Genomic DNA, 15,529 nt, shown 5'->3' with positions numbered 1-15,529 from the left:
ACACGTCTGGGGTCTGGGCTGAGGGCCGGGTTCTGCGTGACTAAGTCGTCCCTACGCCGTACCCATCAGTGGCCCAGGTGCGCCTCACTCATCCCTGAACCGGCTCTGGGATGACCCATCACACAAGGAACACTGGACCAGCCTCCAGACCCCGGAGCTGAAAGCGGGCTCAGTGGCAACCCGGGGCTCTGTGCGTCCACTGTTCTGCCGGCTCGGAGGCTACACAGCCGCTCCCCGCTGCGCACCCATGAGGTGCAAATCAGAAAACACGTCCCGCTCGGAAGGGACCCGTTCTGAGGGTGCAGGTGGGAGCTTTCTTCCAGCGTCTGGAGAAGGGGCAGCTTGCCGGCTGCACGGAGAAGCTTCAAGCAAAGACCTTTATGTTCTCGACAGAACTGTTCCTATTGGCTTTTACCTCATCGGACGCCACTTATTGACCCAAATCCCTTCAATCCTGGAAGAATCTGATGCTGATTTTTACAGGAAAGAGGATGACTGGTAAACCTCCCAGCAGAGCCCTTGTCCCTGACCCTGCGGGGGGCACCGAACGGAAACCACAGGACGACGGTGGGTGGCCTTGTTGCCGCTGATGGGGCTCCTCGGAGGCATGGGCACCGGAGAGACCCAGGCCGCCCACCGTTGTGCCCCCGGGGACCTCAGACTCGAGCAGCCTCCTGGGCGGCCACAGCCCCACCCCCGTCCCTCGAGGGGCCAGCATCTGGCTCGCAGAACTCCAGAGGACCAGAACAAACGGACCAGCACCTTTTTGAGAAGTCAGTCGGAGGCCCTAGCGCAGGGCAGGACAACGACAGAGAGCCCATCCCGTCAGCGGACCGTGGGGTCCTGCCGTCAGGAAAGACGCTCGCTCCGGCCCAGGGGTCACACCTGTCCTGTCCCTTTAGAGAGCACGCTGTATCTTCCATCTTGTTCACAAAACCCAGGCCCGGTCTGGGCTCCCGTGAGACCCCCGCCAGCCCCTTTCCTTCCTGTCTGTTGTGGCGAGCTCACGAGCTGGCAGACGCGCGTCAGGGAAGAAGGAGCAGCACAGGATCCCAACGTGCCTTTCAATCTCCCAGAGCCAGGCAGAGGGTGGGTGCCCTTCAATGGGGGGCGTTTCCGTACGGCTTCTGGGGAGGGTCCTCCGCACGCACGGACCCACCAGGTAACAAATCCATCTGCCGTACGGAGACCACACAACAGACCCAACAGAGAAAACCGTGTATGTTTTCTACTCTCACAACAACTTCATGAAAAAGGCTTTTCCAGAAAAGGAAGCCAGATCAGAGAGGCCAGCCAGCTCCCCACGCACCAGAGTCGCACAGCCACGGAGTGGGGTGGGGGGAGCTTGGAACTCCCGGGTCGGGATCTGGGCCTCCACGGCTCAGGCTCCTCGAAGCGCCCGGATCCCTGACTCCTGAGCTCAGGCGTTGCTGGTGCCCACGGTGAAGGGGGCGAGGAGGTTGGGGGAGGGGTGCAGCGTGGCAGCCAGTCCTGTGTGGTGCACCCCAAGCTTTACGTGCCCTGCCCTGCCCTGGGGGTGTTTGGGGGTGTCGCTGACATGCCCTCCAAGCCCCATAAGTCTCAGAGCCGTGAGGATGCTCTTGGGATCCATTCACCTGTTCACCTGTTCCCAGACCGGGACGCCGTGTCCTTCCCAGGACAACTCTGGCCCCAGCGGATGTGCAGGAGAAAGTCCTTCCCTGTCGCTGGACTGACCCAAGTCCGGAACGTGGCCCTGCTGCCAGTCTCCCTGCTCAGAAGCTCTCCTGTTTTCCTCTCTCCATAGATCATCACCATGCGGGATTATGTCCCCAAAGTCCTGGGCCCCGAGGCCTTCCAGAAGCACGTGGGCCCTTATGAGGGCTACGACCCTGCCGTGGACCCCACCGTGTCCAATGTGTTTTCCACGGCTGCCTTCCGCTTTGGCCACGCCACCGTGCACCCCCTGGTGAGGCGGCTGGACGCCGACTACCAGGAGCCCCCGGGCCTCCCCCCGCTGCGGCTACAGGACGCCTTCTTCCGTCCCTGGCGGCTCCTCAAGGAAGGTGTGTCTCCCTTCGCGCCAGGGCTCGGCCTCCCTCCCGTGGCTACCCTGGACCACGCCCCCCGACCCTGTTTATCATGGCCCTGGGCCACCCCTATTGTTGCTCTGGGGGTCCCCAGAGACCAGACAGTCGTGATAAAGGACCCATGTGATCAGGGTGGGGGGGAACCGAGAGGTGGGCTTCTCCATAAAGGGTCCTGTGGAGCAGGCTGGTCCTTCGAGGTGAGGGGAACAGGTGCCCGGACAGACCCCGCTCTGTTCTGTGGCCCCTGCCCGTTAGACTCCAGCTTCCGCCTCCTGCAGACGTCCACTGCGGGAAACAACACGGAAGCTTCAGGACAGCCGCGCTCCTTCTCTGGGTTCCCTTCGGACGCAAGGCCTGCCCGTGCAACCTGCTGGTCAGTCCCCGGGAACCCAGACAGGTGCTCACCCACCCCCACGGCAGAACCCCAGCAGCACTCAGAAATCCTCAGACTCGCGAAAAGTGAAGTCGTGACCTTACATTCGTGATCTTGAAGGGTTTTCCGTTCAGAACAAGCCGAGTCCCACCAGGACTCGTGGGATGACTGCCTCTCGTCCCTGGTGTTTTCCAGGGGGTCTGGACCCCCTGGTGAGGGGCCTCCTGGCGAGACCAGCCAAGCGGCAGGTGCCGGAGCAGCTGATGAATGAGGAGCTGACGGAGAGGCTGTTCGTGCTGGGCAGCTCGGGCGGGCTGGACCTGGCGTCCATCAACCTGCAGCGGGGCCGGGACCACGGCCTGCCAGGTGCGCCCGCCCCGCTCCTCCCTGCTCCGTCCCGCCTGGGCTGCGGGGCGGCCCCTCGGAGCCTCTTCTATCGGAAGCGGCGTCTCCGATCCCCGGCCACCTTCCAGAGCTCTGGTCCGTCCACGGGGAGCCCGATCAGGGACCATGGGGCGGGGCAGGAGCAGTTTGCGAACAGGAGGGGCGGTGGTCTGGCCTGGTGCGTACTGGGCAGTGCGACGGCCGCTGTCCTGCCCGTGGGCCCCTCTCACCGCCCCCAGGCCGGCACACTCCTCCGGCTGCCTCCAGGCGGTCCCCCCACCACTGGCCCATCCCTTGGCCACTCTGGGGCGGGAACCCTCTGCTCAGGCCGGTCCCCGCCCCTCCTCCCACTCGCTGTGCCCACTCCAACCCGATCCCCTCCATCTGTCAACGCTCCCCACCGCTCCCGGAGGCCTGCCCTCACGCCCTACCCCATGGCCTTTCCTCCTGTGGCCCCCGTGGTTCAGCTGTCTGGTCCGCTCTGCTAGCCATGCAAGGCCCCCTGCCGGCGGGTCCACGAGTGCAGACCTGCCTGTCGCCTGGGGCGCTGCTCCAGGTCAGGGCACACCCGCACACGCCCCTCTCCTGGACCCCCCGGGAGCCACGTGATCGGTCAGGACACGTGCTGCTCTGGCCTCCCCCTCAAAGCCCCAGGAGGTCGAATCCTGACCACTGCACAATGCGGTGTCTTCCTACTGTGTCTGTGGACAAACTCTCCAGTAAGCCCCCGACCGTGGTGCTGGAACATTCCGGCACGTTCCTTCCTGCTGGGCACGAGGTCGTGGGGTGGTTTCTGCAGGCTACAACGCATGGAGGGAGTTCTGCGGCCTGCCCAGACTGCAGACGCGGGCCGACCTGCACGCCGCCTTCGCCAACGCCAGCATTGCGGGCCGGATAATGGACCTGTACGGGCACCCTGACAACATCGACGTCTGGCTGGGCGGCCTGGCCGAGACCTTCCTGCCCCAGGCGCGCACAGGCCCGCTGTTCGCGTGCCTCATCGGGAGACAGATGAAGGCCCTGAGGGACGGAGACCGGTAGGTGCCTCGGCTGGGCACGTCTGCGGCCCCCCGCCGCGCAGGCCCCAGCACAGCTGTCGTGGGTCCGCGCACCCCGGCTGTCTCTGTGGGGCCGTGGGCCCATCGCGTGGTGACGCCCAGAAAGCCCCTCCGCAGGTTCTCTCACGGGTCTGCCAAGTCGGGCAGGGGACGCTGACCCGGGAAGGAGGCCTAGGCCCAGGGACGGCGTCCGTGCGGGAGCGGGTTTGCTGCCCTTCTGTCGGCGTGGCCCGGCCGTGTCCCGCGAAGGCCCCCGAGGGAGTCAGGAAGCCAGGCCGTCACTCCCGGCCCAGTGGGTCAGGAGGGAGGGGTCTGGGAGCCCTCGGACGCGGCGGCAGCACAGGACGCGCTGTCCGCCCGACGGGAGGCGCCCTCAGCCGCGGGCTCGCCTCTCCTGTGCAGGTTCTGGTGGGAGAGCAACGGGGTGTTCACCGAGGCCCAGCGGCGCGCGCTGGCCAGGCATTCCCTGTCCCGGGTCCTCTGTGACAACACGGGCCTCCCCCGCGTGCCTGCGGATGCCTTCCGAACCGGGAGATTCCCGCGGGACTTTGAGGCGTGCGAGAACATTCCAGGGCTGAACCTGGACGTGTGGAGGGAGCCCCCTCCTCAAGGTGACGTGAAGCCCTTTTTAGATCAGGTTGTAGCACGTGGGTCTGTGCCACGAGGCACGCCCACGCGCTGCCCCACGTCTGCGCCGCCGCCGGGACCCCCAGTGGGGCGGGCGGGTGTGTGGACGAGCACGGGGGTGTCGGGGCACAGGGCTCCCGCCGGCCTCCGAGACGCTGTGCGCAGAGACACACCCGGAGCCGAGGAGCCGTGTGCCCGCTAGCCTGCGGGAAGACGGGGACGTGGGGGGAGGGGTGGGGGTTAGAAAGGGGGTGAGAGGGAGGGGGCTACGAGCAGGTGGGGGTGAGGTGGAGGGGTGAGGGGTGTGAGCACGAGGAGGGCGCGGGGCGCCGAGTGCTGTTTGGGCGAGGACGGCGCCCTGAGGGGTCAGCTCAGGGCAGGGACTGACGCAGAGGGGGAGGCTCCCCGCCATGGCCGCTGCCGCCCGTCGTGCGCAGCCTGGACGGATCCCTGGGACCTGGGGTCCCTGCGGCTGCGGCCACAGAGACGGGGAGGGACCGGGACTGAACGCCGGGTGGGGTCTGTCGCCTTCTGGCGCAGGTGACGCGTGTGGCCTCCCCGACAGCGTGGACAACGGGGACGTCGTGCTCTGCGGCGAGACCGGACGGCACGTGCTCGTGTTCTCCTGCCGCCACGGGTTCCAGCTGCAGGGCCGGGAACAGGTGGCCTGTGCCCCCCGCGGCCTGCTCCGGCCGCCCGTGTGCCGAGGTCAGTGGCTCCTCAGACGCCGGCCTTCCTGACTTTCCCCCAGGCCTGCGGTTTGCAAACAGGAAGTAGAACGAGTGTCGTCGGGAGAAGGGGCCGGCGGGTGTCGTCCTCTTCCGCGGAGCCGTGCTGGCTCCGAACACGGCGTCCCCCAGGCCTCGTGCCCGATAACAAAGCCCCGAGGCAGTCGCGTCCCAGCGCGGCCATCGGGGTGACGCCGGCGGGAAGGGGACGTGTTAGTGACCCGTGGGAAGAGCTTCCAGAGCCGCCACCTCCGATGAAGCCCAAGAGAAGGGCTTCCGCTCGCACCAGCCCGGAACAGGCTTGTCCTCATCCCCACATGCGTCTGAGTGTGGCCACGCGGCCGGCGCGAGCGCGAGTGGGAGCCTCTAGGGTCCGCCCGGGGGCTCCATGCCCCACTCCGCTAGTTAGAACAGTGTCGGGGGCGGGGGGCGCTCAGGGGACAGGCTGGGACCCCAAGTCACTCCTCCGGAGAAGCGGGCAGAGGGACACCCCCCAGGGGCCCTCTGAGCGCCAGACCCTGAGGTCGGGGTCCCTGGTGAGAGCGGCCGGGACCCCCGCAGGAAGCACCCAGGAGCAGAATGCGTGACCCCGAGAGCGGGCAGGAGATGGTGGCCAGGGAAGCGTGCTGGGAGCTGGAAGCGCACCCGACTCGCAGGCCCACAGGCCATGGCCACGGCCCCGGCTGTCTGCTGGCTGTGCCTGGGGCCCGGTGCGGAGCCGCATGCAGCCGGGCACAGGGGAGCGACGTGCTCTCGCCGGGCGTCCGCGGAGGACGATGACCACTGAGGGCGGCGTGGCTAACAGAGGCACGAACGTCGCTACACGCCCAGTTACAGACAGTTCCGACAGGCAGTTTCTCCTCCAGAACAAGAACCGCGTCTCCGTTTCGGATGTCGGGACTGTCCTGTCCTGCGAGTGCGGCCGCGCTCCCTGCTACCGGCTCAGTCCTACAGGAAGGCGGACGGAGACCGTGAGCCCCAGGCCCGAGGGCGAGTCCCGTGTCCCTGCCAGGCTCGCGGCAGCGTCTCGCGGCGGCCCGGGTCTCCGGCTGCAGAACCGGGTCCAGGGAGTGCCCCGATGGTAGCCGATGGCCCAGGAACAGCGGGGTCAGAGCCTGCCAGGGCCGGGGACGTGGTGCCAAACACACGACCACACGGGGAAACCTTTGCACCCAGATTCGCACCAGCAGGCCGTGAGCGGCTGGGCTGGCGAGCACCCACGCCTCGCCAGCCGTGCGGACAGGGGGACCGCCCCGAGAGCTCCCGCAGATTCGCCTTCCGGAACGTTCACCGCGCAGGACCCCGCGTGCGTGTGCCTCACACCCTTTTTGCCTAAACACATTCGACATGTTGATTTGGGCTGTTCTCAGTCTCTGTGACCCCGGAGCTCGATTCCTCACGCCCCTTCTCAGCCCGTCACGCCGTTCCCCTTCCTTACCCCGCAAACCAACGACCACGCCCCCCACCAAGTGGGCCGCAAATGACCAGGTGCCCGGCACGTGCCCGGCTCGTACTGACCGCTGGCCGTGAGCCTCCTGAGCCTGACGGCTGCTCCTGGGGGTGACGGGGTGACGCTGGCGGACGGCTGGGGCACAGCCCGCCGCGTGGCCACGGTTCCTGGCTTATAGGGGTTCCGGCAACGGAGAAGCAGCTCTGGGTTCCCCTGCACGCCCAAGTCCAGACCTGCACGGCTACCAAGACCTGGTTGGGCGGGTCGGGCCTGGGGAGGCCTGGGAAGGCTGACCCCCTCTCGCTGGACCTCGTTCCCCACTGGCCATGACCCGGTCCATGACCCCGCGTGCCTGGCCTGGACCGCCTCAGCGGCTTCCCACTCTGCCTCCCAAGCCCACGGCCTCTGTGACTCTGCATCATTCCTTGGACACAGGATGGCCCAAGAGAGTGTGATGGCGTGTCCTCCAACACATGCCCAGGGACCCATAAAATACGGCGTCTGTTGACACTCAGACCTCCTGTGTTTCCTGGAATTGGCCAGAAAAGAAATGTTTTATCTGAAGGAAAACGGACTCAGCGAGTCACCAGGAAACAGGCCTCAGGAATCCAGCGAGGGGTCCCAGGTTTCAGGCAGAAGGAAACGTGAGGGCAGCACCCCTTCCTCACCGGTGGCAGCGCAGTCATGGGCACCTGCTCGCCGGGCCTGGGAGCCTCAGCTCCAGCTCCGCACTGGGCAGCCTGTGCTCTCCTGTGGGCCAGGGTCAATGGTCATGGGGTCATGGCCCGAGGTCTCACATGCTCTCTGAGGGTGAGCCGTCCAGTTGGAAGAGTCCGCATGGATGCACAGACCCAGCCCTGCCCTGTCCCCCCGTCCCTTGTCCCACACCGGGCCACATCCCACTTGAGGGGGAGGATGCCAGCCTCCTGGAGAGGCCCCATGTGGATTGAGGGCCACTGCCCAGTGTGCCCAGCTCACCGTGAGCTGCCGGTGGCCCCACGACACAGCCCGCCCACGCCTCCGTCACCTCCGCCTACGCAGGAGCACGTGGCACAGAGCTTGAACAGACGTGAGCAGCAGCCCAGGTGGGACAGGACAGCTTCAGTGCGGGCAGGTCTCCCCACAGCATCACGGCCACACCACGCAGCACGGTCACAGCGTAGCTGTCTGCCGAGCTGACCTTGGAGGGCACCCTCTGGTGGCAAGAAAGCGGGTGCTCAGGGACGGACGTGGCCCAAGAGGGACATGGCTGCCAGGGCACCGGGGGTTCTCGATTCCCTTGCTCATGGAGCAGGGAGTGGACAGGAGCCCCCAGGGTAAGGGCTGCTGCGGGGTCAGGGAGGACAGGGCCACGGCCTGACCTCCGTGTGGTCTGTGCAGACGTCAACGAGTGTGAAGATGCGACGGCCCCTCCCTGCCACCCATCGGCCCGGTGCAGGAACACCAAGGGTGGCTTCCGCTGTGAGTGCACAGACCCCTACGTGCTGGCGGAGGACGGGACGACGTGCGTAGGTAAGAGCTCCCTCCTCGGGCCTCCTCCGCGGGAGGGCAGCAGGTCAGGCACACCTCGCGGGTGCGGCAGGTCGTCCTCCCGCGGCCACGCGTGTCCCGCCACCGCCATGCGTGGCTGGGCGTGGACTGTGCTTCCCGGCGGCTGCCCTGACCCCTCGCACCCGGGGGACCCATCTGAGAAATGGCCTCCCTGGGCAGTCACGGGTAGAGGCAAGGCCCTCAGGACCAGGCTGGCCCTGGGCTCGCGGGGCACGCTGGCCGCCGCCCTCGGCAGGGGGCTCGCTAACCCCTCCCTCTCCCCAGACTCTGGGAGGCTCCCGAAGGCATCCTGGGTCTCCATCGCCTTGGGCACCCTGCTGGTCGGCGGCCTGGCAGGTCTCACCTGGACAGTGGTTTGCAGGTGGTAAGTCCTCCCCCAAAGCTGGCAGAGGCCGTCTCCTCCCCTGTGGCAAGGATGGTGTGTTCCAGAAGCCAGTGTAGACGCTCGGTGGCCCGAACCCCTGCAGCCCCAGAGCGACTCTGTACAAAGCTCCGATTTCTGGCTCTTGTGCCTTCAGCAGTGAAGGTAGAAGAGCCCACACACCTCGGGGCGTCCGTGGCCTGTGGCTGGAGACTCAGGGCGGGGGCTTGGCAGTGGCAGTGGGTTGCCGGGGATGCTCCCGTTAGGAGCCAAAATTGTGCCCAGATGTCTCGGAGAGTAAATGTCCCCTAGGATAAAACCAGCTCGTCAGCGGCCCCGCCCCCGGCGCAGACTCCTGCAAATAGGGAACTTGGATTGACGTAAAGCTGGACCTTTACATCGAAACCGGCCCCATAGTGGGGCCTTTGGAGCAGATCTGGGCATCTCTTCGGGACGTGGGTCAGCACCTGTCCTCTTGCTTCCTGACCAGCAGCTCCAAGGACTCGAGCTCAGAGTCTTGCTCAACCTTCCCGGCAGCATAAACTGCAAGACACTGTTGCTGGCCCGTCTGCCCAGGGCCGGCCCACACTCCACGGCCCTGCGTCTACCGGGACACACCATGGAGCTCAGCGGTGCCCTCGCCACGGCCCTGTACCCTGCCCCTCTGCAGCAGCAAGGTTGCTGCACGCAAACCCAGAGCCCTGGTGGTCAGCCGTCACCACCAGGAAGTCACCATCACGTTCCGAGGTTTCCCCAACCATGGCCAGCTGCAGCCTGGCCCCTCTCCAAGCCCCTGGGAGCTGCGGCTCTGGGACCGGACGGCTGTGCTCCTCCTGCCCAGGCGTCCCGTCGCAGGAGTAAAGCCAACACCCACTGCCTTTAAACTCCAAGTCCACCCTGCCCCCACTTCTTCACCCGACACGTGGGTTTACCTCTGCCTCGTAAATGGTATTTAAGTGACACACTTTTAACAGACTCGTGATTTCTGGCAGAACCAATGAACCCCACAGTTCAGACGGGAAGTCCTTCACTCTACCAGCTAAGGGGAACGCGCGACGGCCGTGTGTCTCATGGGCTTGGTGAATCCAGCCGTGATGTCATTAAACTCTCCCTTCGGTCATGTCAGGTCTTGGTTACGGGCTGAAACACGTCCCCCAAATTCACATGCTGGAGACCCGACCTCTGGGACCCTGGCATGGGGCCGTATTTGGAAGCAGTGTCGTTGGGGACATAACAAGTTGAGATGAGGTTGTGTCAGAGTAGGTGTCCCCGTCCAACAGGACGGCTGTCCTCCCGGGAAAGGGGAGTAGGGACAGACGGGGACACAGAGCAAAGGCTGGGTGACGATCCGGGCAGAGACCGGGGGACACGGCTACCGGCCAAGGGTCCCCAGCAAACCCCCCAAGACCCCAGAAGGAGAAGCCCTGCCAACATCATGACCCTACACGTCCACACTGCAGGAAGGGGAGAGAACAGGTTTCCGTGGCCAAGCCCGTGGGGCCGTGGCACGGTGATGCCCCGGGAGTCGCATGCAGCAGTGCTGGGGCGTCTGCTGGTGGAAGGTGTCGCTAGCCTGCGCCGGGAAGAGCTACAGCAGCGTCGAGACCCGGGCTCTGTCGGGTCTGGGGCCCGGCCTTGGCCTCTGCGGCCCTGGCCTCCTCCCAGGTTGCTTTGGCACCGAGTGTGATTACACTGTCAGGGCCGTCCCCGTCCGGACCGTCAGGACCGTCCCCGTCCGGACCCTGACCGTCTGGACCGTCGCCGTCAGAGCCGAGACTGTCGGGCTGTCATTCCGACAAACCACTGAGTGGTCAGCAGCAACGTCCCGTTCAGGGCAGCCCTGCCGACGGCTGGCCATCACATCCACTGCTGAGCAGCGTCTCTAGTTTTCGGCGGGGCTGACGGCAGGAAGGAGCCGCCTGGTCTTAGAAGCTCCGACACGGGCAGTAACAGAAACCCATAGCCGGCCACCCACCGCTCGGTGAAAATGAGCCAGGCCATGGGCACACACCGGCGGAGGGGCTGGGAGCTGCGATCCCGTGGACTAAACGTCCACGCTGTGAAAATCCAGCATCACCATGACTTAAGCTGAAGTATCGTCTCCATCAGACCTCGGCCGCCCTACGTGATGCAAAGACACCTCAGGCCCCACACAAGGAAAAGGGGTTGTGGTTAAGACGGACAGCTGTCTGTCACATGGGCACTTGGGAAGACAGTGTCCACTGACCTGGAGTCTGGACTCTGGAGCCCTCATACCCGCCCCGAAGCTCGGCTGGGTGGCTGGTCACCCGTGGCGGCAGAGAGCAGAGCCGTCGGGCCGCAGAGGCGCTCCGAGCGGCACGGACAGGCGGACACGGATGTGCTGGCCCACGGCCTCTGTGGGGACAGACGGAAAGCACCTAAGCCCAGGAAGGCAAACCTCCGCCGCGCCCAGAAGTACCCCGATGAGCCCCGCCCGGATCCGCTCACCTCCCCACAACAGGCCTTTGGTCGTGAATTTGGTCGAGAGCCTGAAGCCTCCTGGTTGTGGTCCTCCCAGGGACAGGGAAGCTTGGAGGGAAGGAATTTGTCCTCAGGGATTGGAAGGGCGCGGGGTGCAGAGGGAGGGGCCCTGGCCCTGGTGGCCGCCCCGAGGGACTGCCCTCTGCGGGAGCTCTCGCCGGACAGCCTGTGGGTAGGGCCCCCCCGGCCCCTCGGCCCGCTGTGTCCACACCAGGGACTCCGCGCCCACAATCCACAAATGCCCCGGCACCGGGACACCTGCTCCCTCCCAGCCCTTCACCCCGTGGCCGCGTGGCTTCATCCCAAGCTCCCGCAGCCTGGTGGGCTTGCGGGGGACGGTGCCACGCGCCCGGCCCGCTGTCCTGGCTCCGTGGAGGACGCACCCGCTCCTGCTCCCACGGGGCACTGACCCCACAGAGAGCTGGGCAGGGGTGGAGGCGGGGGCGAGGTCGGGCCGCACCCCTGAGTCACCTCTGCTCTGGCGTCCGGTCCTTCCCTCCGCAGCTCGGGCTCAGCTGCTCCCGCTCCCACGGCTGCCAAGTTACGTGGTTTAGCCGAAGTCTGTCTTCTTTTCCACGCAGACGCGGGTCGCTGGCTCGTCCCCTCTGCGTGTGGCTTTCAGTGCGCCTGGGGGTCCCAGTGTGTCCCGTCCACGTCCATTCCTCCCGTCACGTTTCCTGACTTCCCTGTGACGCCTCTGGTGCCGCGGGTCGCCCTGGGGGTGCTGTTCTCACCCGGGGGGCCCCTGGCTTTGGGAGGGTCTGACGAGGGAGAGCCGCAGCCAGGCCCGGCTCCAGCCGGAGAGGAGCACAGCTTCCCAGACGGCCCCGGCTCAGGAAATCTGCGTCCGGACGCCACGTGCATGCAGTCGCCTGGAAAACAGAGCGCAGAAAGCGGGCACAGGGGCCTGCCCCCAGTTCAGCTTCTCCTCCTGGGGACAGTGATTTTCCGAACCCACCCGCACAAGTCAGAAGTGGGATCAGATGCGTTTGGCGGGCCTGGGGCTGGGGGTGTCTCTGGGCAGGGTGTTCGCAGGCTGCGGCCGGGGGTCCTGGCGTGGGACGGGCTGCGTGGCCTCCTGATGCCCCTCGGCCGACGGAGAACGGTGCAGGCCGCGCCGCACCTGGTGCTGTCTTCCAGCTAACAGTGGCCCCGGGCTCCTCCCTGGATGAATCAGGAGGTACCCAGGGTCCCAGCACCCCGTCCAGTCACAGTGACAGCAGGACAATGTGTGTGACGGGCCTGACCGTTCGCCTGAGGCGTGACCTCCGTCAGCAGGTGTGTGCTTGTCTGCAGGGCACACGCCGGCCGGAAAGCCTCGCTGTGCATCGCAGACTCGGGTGGAAGAGTGACCTGCCAGCCGGGTCTCGGAACGCGCCGGGACACGAACGCGTCACAGCCTGCTGCCGCCACTCGGGGCGCAGGCCAGGTGGGTGCTCGCGTGGGAGGGCACAGGGTCCCCACTCATCCACGCTCCCATTCAGACCAGGAGGCCATCACGGAGACCCTGGTCCCTTGACCCCGCGTGGCTGCCGCGCCGGTCCGGTCCCTCCGTGCGCGGCTCGCTGTGCGATCTCGGCTCGTCAAGCTGCGTTCTTCCAGGAGGACGACTTGTGACAAGTGTGACCTACTTTGTTTAGAGAGTGCGGACAGACTAGAACGAGTAAGCCCGGGCGGGAGCCGGCACCAGGCTTCCCGTTTGGGGAACTGACCCCATGGCGGGCGCTTGCCTCCGTGTCACCCCAAGCCTCGGCCGAACACGACAGACAGAAACTGAAAGGAAATGCTGACTTCTAGAAAGCACTTTTTATTAAAAAAAAAAAAAAAAAAAAAAAAAAAAAAACGGAGTCATTCCAAGTAGTGTGGAGACAACGGGTCTAGACTCGCCTGTGGCTATTTTTACTTTGTGTGTGTGACCGCGGGACGGGCAACACTGAAGTTGGCGTGCGCACGCCTGTCCGAGACCTAGGTCGGCGGCCAACCCTGGACACTCGGAGCTGGCCGGCCCTGCCCCCGACGCGTCCCCCCACAGAGCAGGACCCGCGTCCGCCCCGAAGCAGGGAACCGAAACGCCCCATTGGGACGCACACACGAGGACCCTTGCAGGCACCCTGGGACCCTGCGTGTCCCTGGGCCCCCGAGTAGCTGACTGAGTCCTGGGGCCCTGGCGGGTGCCCGGTCTGTCCGCATGCTCAGAGCTGTTCTCTCCCGCAGGACCCGGCCTGCGGATCCCAAATCCTTCTCTGCCAGTAGGAACCGCAGGGACACGCTCGGAAGCCGGTGCGACAGGGCGGCCGCGGGCTGACTCCTGGGAGCGGACAGTCCTTCTCGGACGGGAACCCCCTTCCCGCCCGACACGGGGGAGGAGGTTCCCTCTGGAAACAGCCTCGGTCCTGGCGTGTCCGTCCTGAATAAAGCGTGCGCTGCTCCCCGAGCCGGAGTCACGTGTCCTTCATGCTCGCTTCACGGGCGGGTGACAGGGTGGACAACGGCCCTGCCCGTTGCCGGACGTGAAGCAGGACACCCTGACCCGGGTCACTGCGTGACAGCAGTTCCGAGTTTCCAGAATCACCACTGAGGCCGTTTCCCAAACCGAGGCTGACCTAGCGCCTGCTCAAGTCACGACCCGGCACGGGCGAGGAAACCCTAGGCCACGTGGCCACGGGCTGTGCGCACCCGCCTGACCCACCGCTCCCGGGGCGGCCTCCACACGCGTGCACACGCTCACAAGCCGCTCCGTCTCAGCCGACACGCCGGGACACGCCATCTTCCCTGGACGCCGGCTGCCTTCCCGGGGGCCTGCGGCCGCTCCTCCTCCTCCTCCTGTTTCCTGCCCACCCACCCCCTTCCCTGCGTCCCGCGTCTCAACCACCGCTGAGCCACGGACGCTCCACGCCTGCGCCCTCCCCGCTACGTCCCCTCCCGGAGGTGTCCCCTCCCGGCAGTCCCCCTCACGGGCAGCGGTGGGAGGAGGTTGGCTCTTCGGATCTGTGTCGCCCCGCGGGGACTGCCAGGCTCCGCTCTGGACACCTGGCACCCCAGGTAACAGCCCGACACCCCTTGGAGGGTTCCCGGCCTCAGCGGCACGGGGGGCTGGGAACCCCCACAAAACAGTGATCGTCGTGGCCCTAGTTTTCTACACGAATGACCAAGTGGCCGGCTGAGTCCCCTGCCCAGGTGGCCCGTCCCTGCCAGCCCCGCTGGGAGACGGGGAGACGGGAGGTGGGAAGCCTGCCCTGCCCCGGAACGTGGAGCGGTTAGGGACAGAGACGCGCTCAGGCCGGGGCAGCTCTCCTGACGCGCCAGGAGGAGGACGTGGCGGAGGAAGCGTGAACGTCTGTGACACGGGTCCCACTGCTTGTGACCTGCCCACAGGGCTGCTCCGCGCAGGAGCTGGGGACCCAGACCTTACTGCCGTCAGTACGACAGCCACAGCGATTAAACTGCTGCCAGAGGCCCCCTGGGGAAAGCCCACTGGTCCCCTCACCACGAGGAGCCCACGTCCCCCTCGGAGCCCACAAACATCGCGGAGCGCGTGCTCCCCGGCCTGGGACGCGAGGCATCCCGGGCTCGGACTCCACGGGAGTCCCACAGAGGAAAGGTGGGAACAGAGCGAGCCCTGAAGGCCCGTCTTCCTTCGCGGCCGCTCCGACTCCCACCGGCATCAGGGCCAGGACGCGGGCAGCGGCTGCGAGTCCCTGCGCTGTCTGCTCTGGGAGCTGGTCTTTCGTGCCGTGGTGCCCGTGTGCTTAGTGTTGCCGCACAAGTTCCTGATGAACAACGGGGAGCCAGAAGGGACAGTCCCGGATGGTGAGGGTCCCAGGATAACTAAGTATCGACGGGCCACGACCCCAGGGGCCCTGCGCTGGGCCTTATGTCACTTGTAGGGATCTTCACTCTCGTGCAGTCAGATTGTTGGGGGTATCGGCAACTTTGCCGGCACAGTTCTGGGGGACGCGCTGTCAGGATCGGCGACAGTTGCGTTGTGATGGGAGCGCTTGGACGGAGTGTGCAGGGTCCGTCCGCTCCCTTCCCAGCCCCTGTGTCACTGTCCCGGCTCGTTTCCCTTTCTCCTTGGCTGTTCCCAGGAGGGCGACCGTGCAAACTGGCGGCCTCCTGGGGATAATCCGCCTCACGCGACGTTGGCCCCGGACGCCCCCCCAAGGTCACTTTGTGGGGCCCTTCATGACTGAGCAGAGCCGCTGAGTCCCGGGTGCGAGCTGGGAACGGCTCTGCGTCCCGAGGAGGGCTGGCAGCGCCGTCCCCGTGGCTCTTTGCCCATCCACCCGCCCGTCCACCTGGATCCAACCGCCCCAGCCTCTCCACCAAAGCTGGACTCCCGAAGGTGCGGGAGCTGTTCGGGACCATCAGGCTGGATGACGCGGTGGGAGCCAGGCCCCCCTCGCTGGACAGGCCCATCGCGCGA

General features: G+C 66.1%; 1 protein-coding gene across 1 annotated transcript in view; it reads left to right on the top strand.

The window, feature by feature from the left end:
- The window catches only part of TPO (thyroid peroxidase), a 49,614-nt gene extending 36,083 nt beyond the window's left edge, over window positions 1–13,531 (top strand). Inside the window, exons 21-29 of the mRNA XM_032353722.1 lie at window positions 1,787–2,045; window positions 2,638–2,808; window positions 3,626–3,863; window positions 4,287–4,495; window positions 5,052–5,219; window positions 8,070–8,201; window positions 8,505–8,604; window positions 12,400–12,532; window positions 13,318–13,531. Of these exons, the coding sequence (XP_032209613.1) occupies window positions 1,787–2,045; window positions 2,638–2,808; window positions 3,626–3,863; window positions 4,287–4,495; window positions 5,052–5,219; window positions 8,070–8,201; window positions 8,505–8,604; window positions 12,400–12,532; window positions 13,318–13,356 (1,449 nt within the window). The 3' untranslated portion in view covers window positions 13,357–13,531. The remainder of the gene's footprint in view (window positions 1–1,786; window positions 2,046–2,637; window positions 2,809–3,625; window positions 3,864–4,286; window positions 4,496–5,051; window positions 5,220–8,069; window positions 8,202–8,504; window positions 8,605–12,399; window positions 12,533–13,317) is intronic.
- Window positions 13,532–15,529: the final 1,998 nt, after the last annotated feature.

The sequence above is a fragment of the Mustela erminea genome, chromosome 7, assembly GCF_009829155.1.
Source record: "Mustela erminea isolate mMusErm1 chromosome 7, mMusErm1.Pri, whole genome shotgun sequence".
In the NCBI taxonomy this organism is placed as follows: Eukaryota; Metazoa; Chordata; class Mammalia; order Carnivora; family Mustelidae; genus Mustela; species Mustela erminea.
This window is presented reverse-complemented; position numbering and strand designations above follow the sequence as displayed.